Here is a 15241-nt window from a genome sequence, read left to right as displayed (position 1 = left end):
CTGATCTCCTATTATATCATTATCAACTATACAGTATAGCGGCCTACAAATATCTAAGAAATGAAAGCTACACATGTAGTACAACATAACTGATTGATTTATGTGTAATCACGCTGATGTCCTGTGGAGTGCTGCCTACTTCATTTGGGCACCCATGCTGGGCAATGGGGCTGTTAACCCTGTACATGCCATGGCCCCTATAGCTCCGTGGCTGGCTTATGATGTGCAGATATAATTTTGGCAACGGCATAGTTTTTTTCAGGAATCTACCAGGAAATTAAGAATGATATATGGTGGCGTTTTAATGTCGAGTGTGACCATGATGTTACTCAGACTTCTGTGGGGTATCTTGGGATGTAGAGGGGGCCCTTTTATGTGTCCAGGTGCCTGCAGTGGCCCGTTGTGTCCTGATCCACCTTATATTGACATTTACTAATGACTGTTTCAGACAGTCGTGCGTAGTTGCCTGTCACAGCAAATTGTTTTTATTTATATTTTTTGTGGTGGGAACATTTGAATATTGGGATATGTCCCCCTAAATTTATGTTATAGTAGGAGCCTTGTTTTTTTCTCTACTGGGAGTTCATGGCTCCAAACCATCTGAGGCATAAAAAGAGATTTCCAGCAGCAGCACACTTTGACTCAGACGCCTCAGCTGCACCTTCATTACAGTTGATAAAACAGCTTGTCACATCAGACCAAAGAACAGTGTGCTCTTGACCTTTTCCAGGAAATTTCCCACTGTGTTCTTGGCAACACGGTCTGAGCGTTATGATCGGATGTCTTAAAGTTTTTGCAGCAGGTTGGGTGAAAGGTTGCAACGTCACCTTAGAGACAGAGAGAGGAAGAGAGACAGAAAGCGAGGAACTGAAGCAGAGAGGTAAAAAGAGGAGCAAAAAGCGTCTGAGAGACAGACTTTTCTTGGCGGAGCTCCCTGAAGCGCTGCACATTCCCGCAAGATTAATTGAAGCCATTTCTGTTTTTGTTTTTTCAGCTTGTGAATTACCTCCAGATTATCGAGAAACAGCTGTTCACCCACTTCCCTTTTGCGTGATTATGCATCCAGTGACAACCAAGACAAACACGCAGCGCTCGCTCGAGCTGCTCCCGACGAGGCCTTCACGCCTTATTGATGTTCTTCCCGTTTCACAACTTGTCACTCATTTGCATCTCCATTAATAAAACAAATCAGACACGATAATTACAACGACAAAGAAATATTTATTAAATCTTTTTTTGTTGTTTGTTTTAGTTAGTCATAGCTGCTCCAACACGTGTATTTACAAAGAAATTGCCTTTTTGTAGAAAATTCTAGTGAGGGATTGAGCAGGAAACAGACATTAGAATAGTTTGGATGAGTACAGGTTGGGAAAATGGGGCTCATACAGGCACAACGTACACTTATTACAATGTTAAAAGAAATGTGCAGTTTTGTGGCACATCCATGTCTAGTTTGGGAACACATTTGCAGCTAAAGTAACAAAAATCCCAAAGCTAGATGCACTGACAAAAGCACACATCCTTTTTTTTTTTTTTTTTTTTTAAGATACAGAGGATGGAAAACAGACGCTGCAAACCAGGGACACAGTGGTGTTGGCTTCAGGCTACATGGTACCAAAATCAGGTGAAGAAGAAGAAGTCCTTAGAACATATGATCCGCCCTCTTTGTAGCACAGTTTGCTCAACATGAAACGTTCAAATCCAAGGTTTAAAACTCACTTCCTTGAGCTTTTACACCAATAAAAGCCAATTGTGTCTCCTGTATCATTCAACATCACGGCGATCTTAACCGCAGCTTGGCTCCGAAACAGCTGGAGGTGGACATTAGACACAAAAAACATCCTGTACCTTTTTAAAGACACTTTTGATGCAACAACACATTGAACAAGAGCAAGTTTTTTGGGGGGAAAAAAAGGAGGGAAAACAGATATTCTAGCTCTTTGAGATCCATCTGTTCTTTCTTCAGACCCTTTGATTGTAGCCCGACCACACTGCATGATATGTGCCATGTTTGCACATTTACACAGAGAGGGTGCAGTATTGATCCTGTTATTATTTTTTTCTGTGTTTCATATAAAAGACATATAAAATGAAACAAAGCTTTTTTTATATCAAACATTGAACTTTTTTTCTTGCTAAGAACATTAATGTGCCCTTCAAAATAGGTGTGAAAAAAAGAGAAAGTATCTAACACTGTATGTTACAACAGACTAATTGTTGGATACACGGTATCCACAAAACTAACTGATTGGTTTTTCTCATTGTGGCGTGGCTAGAGGAGATGATGACCGTGACAGTGGACTCTTAATGTTGAATTAAAATGTGCAGAAGCCGGTAGGTGTGAGGAGGAAAGATTTTTCAATAAGTGGTCATTTGTGCCCTCAAATGAAAAAGGACTCCCACTCTGAATTGTTTGCTTCCCAAAACTGAGCACACTCAAAATGAATGACTCCTAACCTCAAATTATAATCTTTCCTCAAACTGATTGTATTGTGTTTAGTCCTTTTCATCCTGCCACTCTCAGCTCTGATTTAATGACATTTCTCTAATTGTAATGATTGATTTTGTACTGAGATATGTTTTTTTAGCTTTTGTCTCTGAAACAGAAGAGAGAAGAGCAATCTGAGATTATGTTATACAAATGTAGTCATTTGAAGCAGCCCGATTACCACAAGAAAATGTTTGTATTGTACGTTGCTGCAAAATACAGATTTGTCACATTTGTACATTTGGTGTTTTAATGTTTCTAAAATGATGGAGTATAGGAGCTGATTTTGTCATCTGGAGGTGGAGGAGATGCTGGATAGCATGACATCTTTGGACCAGATGCCTGCCATGCTGCAGACCACTATTTTAAAGCAATAAACAACAACATGGTTGTTATTGGCGCCTGTTCTCTGGGTTTCCACTGGTGTTTGTGGGACCAAACCTGGAAGTTTTTAGCAGCACATCTGGGGGTTTCCCCTGTGATTGTGGCAACAAATCTGGTTGTTTTTCACGGACGCATTGAAGCATTTCCCAGCAGTGTCTGAGCCACCAAACCTGGGTTTATTTCATGAAGCCGTCCCTGCTTTTCCAGCAGAGTACTCACTTGAGTTTACACGCTGACTTCAGTTTATTCATCACAGAGAATTCTGCTCAGCCTGTTTTAAAGTGTTGTTTTTGTGGCTCGGGAATTGTTGGAAATACCCCCATCATGTCATAAGGTTTGGACTTTAAGACATCGGTGGTGTGAAGTGTAAAAGGAATGGGATGGCAAAAAAGTCTAACAAAGACACTGCTGAATTGCATTATGGGATTTGTAGGATGCCACATTTAAGGACCTGTACTTGACACTAAAAGGCCAGCATATCTTGGTGTCTATCAGTATCATTGTCATCATTATTCTTGTGAAATTAAAACGTTTTCTCACCTGCTATTATTGATAGTATTCTACTGATATTTAATGTATGAAATGATCAATTTATTCTCCTAATTATGACTTTAGTCATTATGACTTTTATTTCAAAATGAAAACTTTAGTGAGAGATTTTTTTTTCCCCCCAGAGCTTCCTTTATACTCAGTGCATCACGCTGCTGCTGAGAGTGACGGGTGGAAACAGGGTTGGGCAAATGTCTGTATTTTCTTATCGTCATAATGTCATTATCAGAGATCGTATATAGACGATCCGATCGCCTCGGGCGTCAGATAAGGGGAGCAGCCCTAATGTCTTTGTGGTTGCTCATTGTAAATGTCAGTTTAGCTGATCTCACTGCTCAGCTGCTGTCATTAATCAGACATTAGTCAGACAACGTAGTGATAACATAATAACAGCTGGGTATTGCTGCTGGTTAAGGCAGCTTCATGAGCTGTGATCAAATTTGACATCTCTGATAACAGAAAAATATTAAATGAGAATGGCTCAATCATGAATTTGACTGCATTTAAACAGCAGCTTTTCTGTGTTGAGTAACAAATGAGATGCATTTTTAAGAATGAATTTGAAGTCAAGTGCCAATAATGAGAGGCATTTATATACATTCACAAGAGATTCTGACACCTCAGAGAAGCAAGCCTGTTTGGAGAAACGGAACTGGTGCATGAAGTTAAAGTCGGGTCAGGCGTGGCACACAGGCTTTGATGAGCAGGCATACGGTGACTGGAGATGCAGGGTTTTATCAGATTGCGCTTGTTAGGATTGGCAAATGAATAGGGAACACAGCTGTGTTGCTTTAACCCTTTGAAACATGGGCAGATTGGCTTGCTCTAGTTCAAAACCATTGGAAAGTCAATGAGCAAGAGAAAATGACCCAGAAATTAGTAAAAAAAAAAAAAAAAACAGAAAACAAAAAAAACAGAAAAAAAACCCAACAACCTAATATTAGTTTAAAAAAGGGTTACAATAAAACAATTTAAGATAAATAAAAAATGACAGGTAAATGACCTGGAAAAAAATACCTGATTAAATATTTATAATTTTATTTAAAAAAAAGAAAAAAATCAATTAAAATACATAATTGTGATAATAAAAATAGAGTTATCTGGATGTTTTTATTTTTCCAAAGCTGTTTTACCCCCAAATTAGTTTTCTTAATTTACTAATTTCTTGAGAAATTTCTTGCCAATTTGCTTAATGCCTGTTTCCCCAATGCCTTTGAAAGAAGTCCAACCAATTTGCCTTGGGTCCAGCTGTTTATAACATGTAAAAGGCATCTGAATGCAGCACAAGAAAAGTGATATCCATCCAAGTTTCAAAGGGCTAAATTAAATAACAGAGTAACAAAAGCGTTTTTTTTTTTTTTTGTAAAACATGCCACTGCCCCAGAAACCCCTGCAAATGCAGATTTTGGACTCTATTTTCTGTAACAGTTTAGTTGTTTAATACTAACAGGGGAGAAAAACAATTGCTGACTGTCTCCTGAATTGTTGATTGTTAAGCTGATCACCAACTGGCACAAGCCTCGTGGAGAAGATATGTTTACCGCATGTTCCTGCTTGGACAACATGCCCACTGATCTCAGCAGGAGCACTACAAAGCTCCCCATCTCGCCCTCCTTCTCTTCCCCTCTCAGGTCCAGCAGTGCAGAGTTTCAGTTTGCCCTGAGAGAACAGGACACCTCGCTCTGTTTATTCCATCTCTGCTGGTGGTCGATTTTTCATTCCAGAAATAACCGGTACGAGGGCGCCCCCGGTGTATTTTCTGTACAGACGCCACTTAACACGACATCAAAGAGGGCAAGTGAATCACACACCATCCCCGTGCCCCCCCACACACTACCACCACCCGCTCGGAAACTCGGTCACTGTCTCACTGAAACATCTGTAGCCACAGAAAACTTGTGCTGCTTTAGTCGAGGAAGCGTAACCCTCCTGATTAAAAAAAAATAACAATAATCATTTTTTACCTCATGTTAGGCATGGACACATCCCTGAACTTTGTAGGAAATTTTGTCTCTATTTACAATACTTGTGTTATGACAGTGATTCACAAAAGCAATAGTGTAATAGTAAAAGTACATCTGTGACATTTTTAATGACAAACACAAATATTCTACGATTTCTACACCCTGATAGCACATCAGACTTTTTTTTTTCTTCCGGGACTTTGTTAAACAATTCATCAGCGATCAATCCAAACAGATACATAAACTGCAGTGTTTTTATGATTGTATCAAAAAAACTGTAATATGAACTAACTTAATGGCTAAGTGTTTTTTTTTATTGCCTTTCTACCGTACTTACAGACTAAACCAGAACAGAAAAAAGCACGAGGACTTCACAATAAATAGGAAAATACATTTTGCCTGGCAAAATACCATATCCACTTCTACGCTCCGTTCAAATATTTTACTGTACACCCGTGTTGGCTGCTACAATTGAATTAGGTGATTTATTAAAAAACAAACACATTAATCATTAAATTGCCCCTATCCAAACACTAAAAGATGAGTGCTTCTTTATCTTTCTTTTACTCTCCACGACAGTCTGAGACAATGCATCCGACTCCTTTTTAACCTGAGAGGACGGTTAAGTCATCAGCGTGTACTCCCACGCCATTGCCAAATGTATCCTAGTTCTCCTTTCCATTGGCCTCTAAGTGATGTGTCGCTTCTGGATCTTCTCAGAAACTTCTTCCGCTTTGACGTGAGATTTAATCATGTTACATGTCGGGGGGGGGTTATGTGATGTTTTCCTGAACTTAAAAAAAAAAAAAAAGTCTGTAAACTTCTGAGAGATCCTGCTGTGCTTCTTTGCCATTCAAGCTGAAGAACGTACTGATTGTGTAGTTTTAAGGGTGTGTATGTTTGAAAGCATGTATGTGTGCATGTCTTTAACACAAAAAAACAAAATATCTGCATACTGTGAACGGTAGCGAGGCAAACAGGTAAAGAGATTCTTTCACCCCGGGGTGCCTCCACAATCGGCACCCACAAGAAAGTAAAGAATCACTCGAGTTGGCAAGTCAAAAAAACAACGAAGGCTTCAGTGTCGAAGTCCCTTCTTCTCTCTTTTCACCAAGAGAGATTGTCAGTATTTTTTTTTTTTTTAAAAGTGCTCCTTGAGGGGAGGGGTTGCAGGGTAGGGCGGCCTGTGGTCCAATCAGGACAGTCCATTCCTGTCGGCATTCTCAGACTGGGCGCTATAAAGACAAGATGGCAGCCAGGAGTATGAGGGCGGAGCTGAGCAGGAGGACTGAAGTTTGGCGTCGGTCGGCCGAATTCACATCCCTCCGTGCCGGCTCTGGTGACTCATGACCGATGCCGTCTGAAGGGAAAGAGATGGAAATGATAATTGCCGATGAGCTCAGCTTAGCAGAAAGACTGGAAACAGCAACAAGTTGACGATGGAGTCCTGTCATCAAAATGAGGTTGCCAGGCAACCAGTGAAGACATTTTAAACACGTTGAAATCTGAGCAAATTTGCTTCATTTCTTTCTAAAACATGGGATTACACAATGATCAACTTAATGAGAAATGGCCCCAAAATTAGCACAAACATTGGAAAAAGAAATAGAACATTGAAACAAAGTTTAAAAGGAGATAAAAGAACTGAAAAAAAATCCTGTTGATGTACAAATATAATTGTACCAAAGATATAGGTTAAGTAAAAATGAAAATGCCATTACAGAATGAAATGAAAACAACTTATTGGACTTATATCTTTGGCAAAGAGGAATTCAGTTGCAGTGGTTATTTCAGTTTATCTTTGAGAGCTGATGGACATGTATCCATTGTATTTTTATCTGTTTATTTTTTTTGCAGTAGTCATGGCACTGCAGTGTGCTGTACAGACACTTCTACAAATGGTCATTTGCAGATTGAATCCTTTAACTGATTTATTCTGTCTGCATTTAAAAAAACTGTTGTTTTTTTTCAACAGCATTATGTGCTAATACAGTATATGCTCTGCTAAATGTCACGTCACTTCATGAATCATGACGTATAAAATGAAAGAATAATTCAAAGGAAATGAACATAAAATATTATTATCAGCAGACATAACAAAAACATTACGTGCTGTATATTCCCACCCACCTCTGGGTTCTAGAGAGTTGTGGCTGTTGTCTTCAAAATCGACCCCTTCCTGCGTGGTCCCAGGGTTTTTCACACAATTGTCTTTGAAAAACAAAGAGGAGAGAGGATATGTGAAGATTAGAGAAGTCGAACGTCACTCTGACCACGAGCTGGGGCACAACAGAATAGCAAAGTGGGCAGAGTAGACTCAACAATCCCAGACTCACTTTGAGGCCTGACGAAGACCTTGAGTCGAAGGCAGCTCCGTCTTCCCTTGTCGTCAGTGATCGAGGCTGAGGAGACAGTGAGCAGGGTTGAGAACAAAAAACTGTAAAAGTGTTACCTTTTCCATTTCAAAATACCTTTCATGATCGAAGCATGACTGTGGCTAATTTCTATTTCTGGAAACAAAACAGTCTTTTTCAGAACACCGCTTAACTTCCATGTTTTCATACAATCTGAATGATAATGATTAAATGCATAAACCTGTAGACACAAATAACAAGTGTTTCTGTATGGCTGATTGTGTTTCGACATTCGGCTTTTGAGAACTTTGGCCTCTTTTGTTAAGCATAAATAAAACAAATGATTCTGGGAAAAAAAATCACATTCATTTTTAAGGTATCAAAAAAGTGTTTTGGTATCGATACAGAAACTCAGATATTATAAAAATGGCACCCATTCCCAGCAAGATGCACACGTTTGTTGTCCAAAATCTCTTGTATCTTTTGTATTCATTGATAATCAAGAATCATTCCTAAGAGTACATTTTCATCTGACGAGTGGGCTGTTTTGGCCTAATTTTAAAGGACTTTTGACTTCTACTATATTTTGGAGTCAGCTCATATACTACGTCACTTTAGAAATGTTGCTATGATATGTATGAAATATACAAATTTAGCGGTTCCTGGCTTTGCAGAAATATACAACAACAACACTTTCTTCGGATGCCTGGGCCTTTAATTTATTTTTGACAGCTTTCGCTACATGCTGGACCTCGACCAGTCACGGCCAGAATTTATGACTTTATGAGCACCTGATCTCCATCCTGAAAGGCAGAAATATTTTGCAGTCTGTAAGTTTTGTGCTCCTTGCTGAAAACCCAATAATCTCCTTTCACATTCATTTCATGACTTCACCTGAGACCTCCTCACTCTCTAAAATCTACATTCATTCATAAACATCGGCTTAACAGTAAAAAACGAATAATCTGACAAGGTCGATTGTTTCTTCATCAGAGGTATTCCACACTTATCTCCTTTAAATACTGTCTGAAGAGCTTTATCTCGCCGCCTGAACTCCCCTCTCATCCTCATGTGAAAGCGCTTCTGCTCCATATTTTATGATATGAAACAACTCAATGTCACCCTCATATTTCCAAGTCTAATTTGGCCAGGGGCAGTCATTTCTGCAGATGAGTGGCACGCTGTTATGCTCACCTACAAAATCTCATTTCCTCTTGTTTCCCGATTGTGAAAGGCAAAGATTAAAAACTTTTTCGTGGGGCTGCTGTGATTGTTTTGCAGAGCTAACAAAACTAATTAGTTTTCAAGTAGTGCAGGGGACCGAGTCGCTAATAGAGCGCCGAGAGTGTCTCCAGCTGTGACGAATGGCTTCAACTTCTGTCTGCACTTTTGTCAAGAACATTTTTATGTTTTGTCTGACCTTACGTTCATCCCATATAGATTTCCTCTTCTTTTTTTTTTTGACTTTTTCTCATGGGCCTCCATACTCCGACCTCTGTCATTTCCTGCTGCCTTTCGAGTTTCTGCGACTGCACTTAATTTGACCACACGCACAAACGCGAGCACAACCTGGAGTGTGTTTGGACATCTATGCGAGCATGTATGTAGTTGTGGTTGCATCTGTGCACGGACATGTCCATAGTTTGTCCACAGTCACTCCTCTTTCCTTCCACCCAGACGCTCCGTGCGATGGATTCTTGCCGTGCAGTGAATTCCTGATACAAGTAAACCATGTCAGTGTTTCCACTGCCGCCGATGACTCCGGCTCTTATTTCAAAAGCCACTTTATCAGATGCCGCACGGCTGTGAGAGGAGATAAAAATCATCTTTAAGACTTCACCACGAGAGGAATATTGGGAGTGAAGCAGCCGAGAGAGGAAATAAACGAGAGAGGAGCGGTGTCAATCATGCTGCTTCCGTCTGTGTCAGCGAGTATCGAGTAACTTACCTCACACCCCGACGGTTGCTGGAACAGACGGGAAAACTCAGTGTCTCAGTTTCTGTCTCTGAACTCAGCTGGCCCAAACCCTGTCTTTGTCTTTCTTTATGCCTCTCTGCTCCTCCTGTTTCCTTGGATGTCATTATCTGCCTTTAACTGTCTTGGGCTTCGATAAAAAGTGTGATTCTGCGCTTTCGCATGAACGTTTTGGGGGATAGATATATCGAGACACAACAAAGAAACCATTGTCCCAAGCTCTGATCGAGGGAGATTTTATTAATCTCATGAAATTATCGGATTAGGGCTTCAACCAACAATAACTCTGGTCATCAAACTATCTCTTAATTGTTTCTCAGTTTAAAAATTAGTTGTTGAATCCACTGGTTCTCAGATAGGTGTCCTTGAAAGAGTTTCAGGGCATCCCAAGACAGATGGAGAAAAGGTTATTTCACTATTCAATTCGCTATAGTAGTGAGTCCAATGTGAGTAAGCGATTTTATTCTGATTATAGGCTTCCCTTCGTCCATGGTTATCTCCTCTAGTTCTGGTCTTAGGGGGCGTTCACATCAGGGGCCCGAGCCCTTATCCGAATACACTGAACCCCAAAGGTCCAGTTCATTTGATCAGTGTGAACACTGTGTACTGTATGTGGGCATTGCACCTGAATCTATGCCTAAATCCACTTGAAAGGTGGTCTCAAGTACAGTTCAGGTGTACTTCGCTACAATACGCATCAGGTGTGAACATGAACTGTACCAAAACACAGAAGTGGACGGCTATTTGACACGACTATAAGGTGTTTTAAACCGATTATGACACAGTCTAAACTTAACACTGATGCCTCTATATTTGACAGCAGCACAGCCTGCCGCGGACAGATCCAGATCAGGCTTTGCTGCCATCTTAAACTGTCGACCACCAGATGTAGCTCTGGTGGTAGACAGAGAGCTCCGTACCCAACAGCAGTGACCGTCTGCGGCCTTTTCTAAACTGTAGCACAACAAAAAATGCCAGTTAGATGATGATGTAAGTGTACTCAGGTACAGAACAAAGTGACTTATGTGGAATGACCTGCCTGAGGGATCAGAGCTGCAGACTCTATGTCGTCTTTTCAATCATGTTTAATAACACACTTTTTTAGAAGTGTTTTTTGGTGATTTGGCCTGTTTATGACATTTTAATCAATCTCATCCTGCTTTTACTATTTATAGTGTAGTTATAGTTTGTTTAGTTCTCTCTACATCTTTAATAATCTCTGTTTTTATTGTAAAGCTCTTTGTAACTGTGCTTTGACAGTTGTTACATAAATAAAGTTTATTATTATGTAAAAGCTGAGTGGCTAGTTGAGAGAAAAATGGTTAATCATGTCTAACAACCAAAATCTTTTCAGATGGAGGTTCTTGAAGCAAAAAAATTATCAAGTTAGGGTCCATGACCTAATGGGAATCGATTTGACACGAAAAAGGTTGAGCACCACGGGCTTAGTCCATGAAATGTAAGAAAGTAGCAAAAAATGTTCGTCACAAGTTCTCAAAGTCCAAGGTGACGTCTTCAAATTGCTTATTTTGTCCAACCTATGGTCCATAAGGAAAAACATGTTAATTTAAATTATATAAAACAGATAAAAGAAGCAAATTAGAGGAGATGTGATAAAAGACTAAATTGCTGATTCATTTCCAGTTTTTTTTTTATTTTTTATTTTGGTTATTTGATTAATCATTCATCATTCATCGTTCATCATTTGAGCACTAACACAGATCTTTTTGTCCACGAACATTTTTATTTGGAAGTAACCAGCATCCAAGGAAAATATTCATCATAGTCACTAAATCATGTAAAGATATATTAAACTGCAGGTTACCATAGAAACCATACATATGTCTTCCACTACACTGCAATTAACTCCCAGCGTACACAGACCGACTCCATATGTTGGATGGCAACATACTGAAATCGATCAGCTGCTGTGACAAACAAGCTGCGCTCATTATTTCTGTGAATAACTTGCTGCTCCTGGCACCTCGATGCAAGCAGAGAAAACAAAAAGCTGTGTAGAGATGGCGTTATCTCCAGTGTTTTGTTGAAAGATCAGTGTTGTGTGTAAAATCCTGCTATGCACAATGACGATATAGTTGACAAAAACAAAATGGAAGGTTAAACTGTAGATTTCAGTCTTATATTAGGTATAGTTTGTGTTGTTTTTAAATGGTCAGGCCCAAATTAAAACTGTAAAACGACTGATTTTCAGCTGTTTTTCTGTTTCTCATTCTTTATCTTTCTCTGATATTGTGTCACTGTCTTTCTCTCATCTCACTTTCTCACCCTCTTCCCCTCTCCGCTCCGGCATCCCTTCACAGATTCCAACACACACACACAATTACCCAACAGTCTCTCTTCCTTTCTCTCATGTCTGCCACTGAGGTCAGAGTCTGGGTTTTCTATCCTCGAGCAACGCTGCCGTGCTTCACCATGACTGTAACTCCAGCTCTGCCTGCAACTCTAGACCCAGCGTTAGTCAGGTCACCCGGCTGCCGCCGCTGCCTCACCATAACAACGGCAAACCCGTCGGTCACATGCTCAGACACATGTTGCATGTTCGGTTACATGCTGATCGTCGCCCTCGCACATACGGGACTGGTAACACATATGACAGATTGCTGAAAAGGCTGGGATGCCACATTTAGGCCCGGCTTTGGCGTGCCTGTGAGGTGAATAAGACAGATCCTATTTTAAATACTCTGGGATCAGATGTTTTTCTTGTTTATCTTTAGGAACAAAGCCCTTTGTCTTTGCTTCAGCCGTAAGAAGCTAAAGGGAAACTGTTGGGGCACTGTGCTGGCGGGGTTCATGTCATTATCGATGTAGATCTGCACTGGCTGTACAGAGCGGGACCGGGGCGTTTGAAGCGCGAGGGCTTTACAGGGAGACAGTCATCTCTCTCACACAGGGAGAGCCAGACTCTCAACTGTCTCCTCTGAAAATTGGATTTCTATCCCCTGAGATTAGGATCAGGCTTTCCCCGCTCCACCGAGGCTCTATTAGAAAAACATGCCGCCCTCTGAGGCTGCGAGAAGCTCGCAGCGCAGACCTCGTCGTCATATCCGTGACCTTTGACCTTCTCGGACCAGCCGCAATTCTGATCCCACACCAGGGCGGCTTTCCTGCGGGTGTTTGTCTGTCTGCCAGACGGGCAGGCCTTCAGCCAACCGCAGGTGTCATCTATTTGACGTGGCCCCACCCCCCTCTAACCCCCCTGCCTAAGGCGTATGATGATCACCACAGAGGACAAAGGAGTGTCTGTCTTCACTGAGACGAGCAGACATGAACCTCCCTTCAATGTGTCATTTACATGCCCACTTAACAGATTCCAAAACCATATTATATGTACAACACTGGTATTAACTATCAGCTATTGTTCGGCTTTGTTAGACACAGTCAACATGAGATCTGACACTGACACCAGCAGCTGATAAAACACAGTTTACTGTAACGTAACCAGCATCTCTGGATGTGAACGATGCCGAAAAAAACAAGGATCCATCTGGAAAAATATGTTTTTCCATGTGTGACAGCAATACTTATTTTACTATTGGCGCCAATCTAAGCTTCAAGGCTCCAAAGGAGACTTATTTAGAATGTGAATAAATGATGACACACTGTGCACATTGAATTAAAATCAAGAAAAAGAATGTTTTTTTTGTAGAGACAATGTTAAGCTTGCATGAACATGGAACTAAAGTACAAAAGATAAGCAACTGCATTAAAAAAATATTTTGCTCTTTCATGAAATGAAGGCACAAGCCTGTGGACATACAATTTTTTGATACAAAAAATCACCAAGCCTAAAATGCTGTTGGTGCAGCGAGCTAAAGCTAAGGATTACACATTGTAGATAAAACATTCAGCAACTCATCAATAGATTTTTTTTGGGGGGGGGGGGGCAGAGACAATGCTGTGCTTGCATAGACATTAAAATACAAAAAGATAAGCAACGGCATTAGTATATATCTTGTTTTTTGATAAACGTCAAAGCCACAAGCCTGTGGACATAAAAGTTTTCAGATAGGCCTACAAAAAAAATCAATATTCAAGCCTAAAATTATAACAGTCAGCTAAAGCTAAGGATTACACTGCTAAGATAAAACATTCAGCATCTTAAAGCTGAACATGGGCCACCATCCTGTCTGCTGACAGGGATGGTGGCCTCAAACTTAAAACAAAGTCAGTTAGTATCAGTGCTAGTCAGTATCACTGTTAATTCTGACTAACTTCTTCCGACAGCAACAACAGCTCAGGCTCATGGGTATTGTTGTACTTGGACAGGAAAACTTCTCAAAAAACAACTATTTAATCATTTATTGCTATAACTGATGGCCACAACCCAAATCGATATTACTGTTACATTATCCAGGTGAACAAGTGTTTCTATGTGGATGAACGCAGAGTTTACTATTAAAAGAAAACTTTTATATGAGAAATCATTGGTATATATAATTTCAGAAGCAGCTTCTTTCCCACCACAGAACAGTACTAGGACAAATTTGGGTATTATGTGAAATGTTATTACTATAATGGCCTTGGTATTTTCCCCGAGGTGTCTTTGCCTTTTGTTATTTCATCCTCAGATCACATGTTCTCAGGAGGAAAAGTGTCTCAGAGAACGAGGATCTGATGGATGAGTCATGAATCTGAGTCAGTCAGAGATGGTCCATATGGCTTGAAAGTGCTCGAAGCCATATGGACTGTCTCTCTGTCTTTTTCTCTCTTCTTCTCTGGATGATCAATCATCTTCAAAGTCTATGAGAACATCATCTCCACTCAGTTTCACATCAACCAGAGCCAATTGAACAAATAAAGCAGAATTAGTAAATCCACGATTTTTCTTATCGACATCCAAGGAATTACAACAGCATCAACAATTCTCTGGAGCAGGCCACGATTTCCCCAAACAATGCAGTCAACATTTATGCAATGGAGTCGCAAAGACTTGCCAATGGACACAGAAATCCAACAGAAACATCTAGTGAAGGGTGATACATCACTGCACAAAACACTGCAAGAAAAATACAGCTTTATATTGGGTTTAATTCGCATGAGGATAATCTTGATGATGGCTTGTAGCACCGTCCAAGATCAGCGAGATGAAAGTGTTGAAAGACGTGAGAAGAAATTCTCCAGTGACTTATATTTTATCATCAACCTGTCAACCTAATCATAAAAAATCTTCTTTGTGATCTTGAACTCAACTAAGCTGCATTACAAACTTGCAGAACTTCATTTTAGCTTTGAGTGAAGGTCCCAAAGTTTTTAAAGACACAAAATGTGTCCAGATGGAATTAAAAGGGATTCATGGGTTCAATCAGTGGTACATTTTCATTTTAACACAAAAAATCCCCTGAGTTTATTAAAGGAAATGCACAGTTTGGCTTATGTGACCAATCTGAGTTGCATGCTTTTCAAACACCTGCTTTGGGTTTGAAAGCTGAAAAGTTACACTGTAATAAACGTATGGAGAAAACTTTCCATACTTCCACTACCCAGATCCCCTTTGGTTTGATATCTT

General features: G+C 40.2%; 1 protein-coding gene across 1 annotated transcript in view; it reads right to left on the bottom strand.

The window, feature by feature from the left end:
- Nucleotides 1-1201: 1201 nt before the first annotated feature.
- Nucleotides 1202-15241, bottom strand: part of LOC121959725 (ephrin-A5-like) — an 87637-nt gene continuing 73597 nt past the window's right edge. Inside the window, exons 3-5 of the mRNA XM_042509194.2 lie at nt 7722-7787; nt 7516-7596; nt 1202-6745 (exon numbers count right to left, since the gene is read on the bottom strand). Coding sequence (XP_042365128.1) covers nt 6621-6745; nt 7516-7596; nt 7722-7787 — 272 coding nt within the window. The 3' untranslated portion in view covers nt 1202-6620. The remainder of the gene's footprint in view (nt 6746-7515; nt 7597-7721; nt 7788-15241) is intronic.

The sequence above is a fragment of the Plectropomus leopardus genome, chromosome 20 (assembly GCF_026936395.1).
Source record: "Plectropomus leopardus strain MGB_pleo_1.0 chromosome 20, ASM2693639v1, whole genome shotgun sequence".
NCBI classification, from domain to species: Eukaryota; Metazoa; Chordata; class Actinopteri; order Perciformes; family Serranidae; genus Plectropomus; species Plectropomus leopardus.
This window is presented reverse-complemented; position numbering and strand designations above follow the sequence as displayed.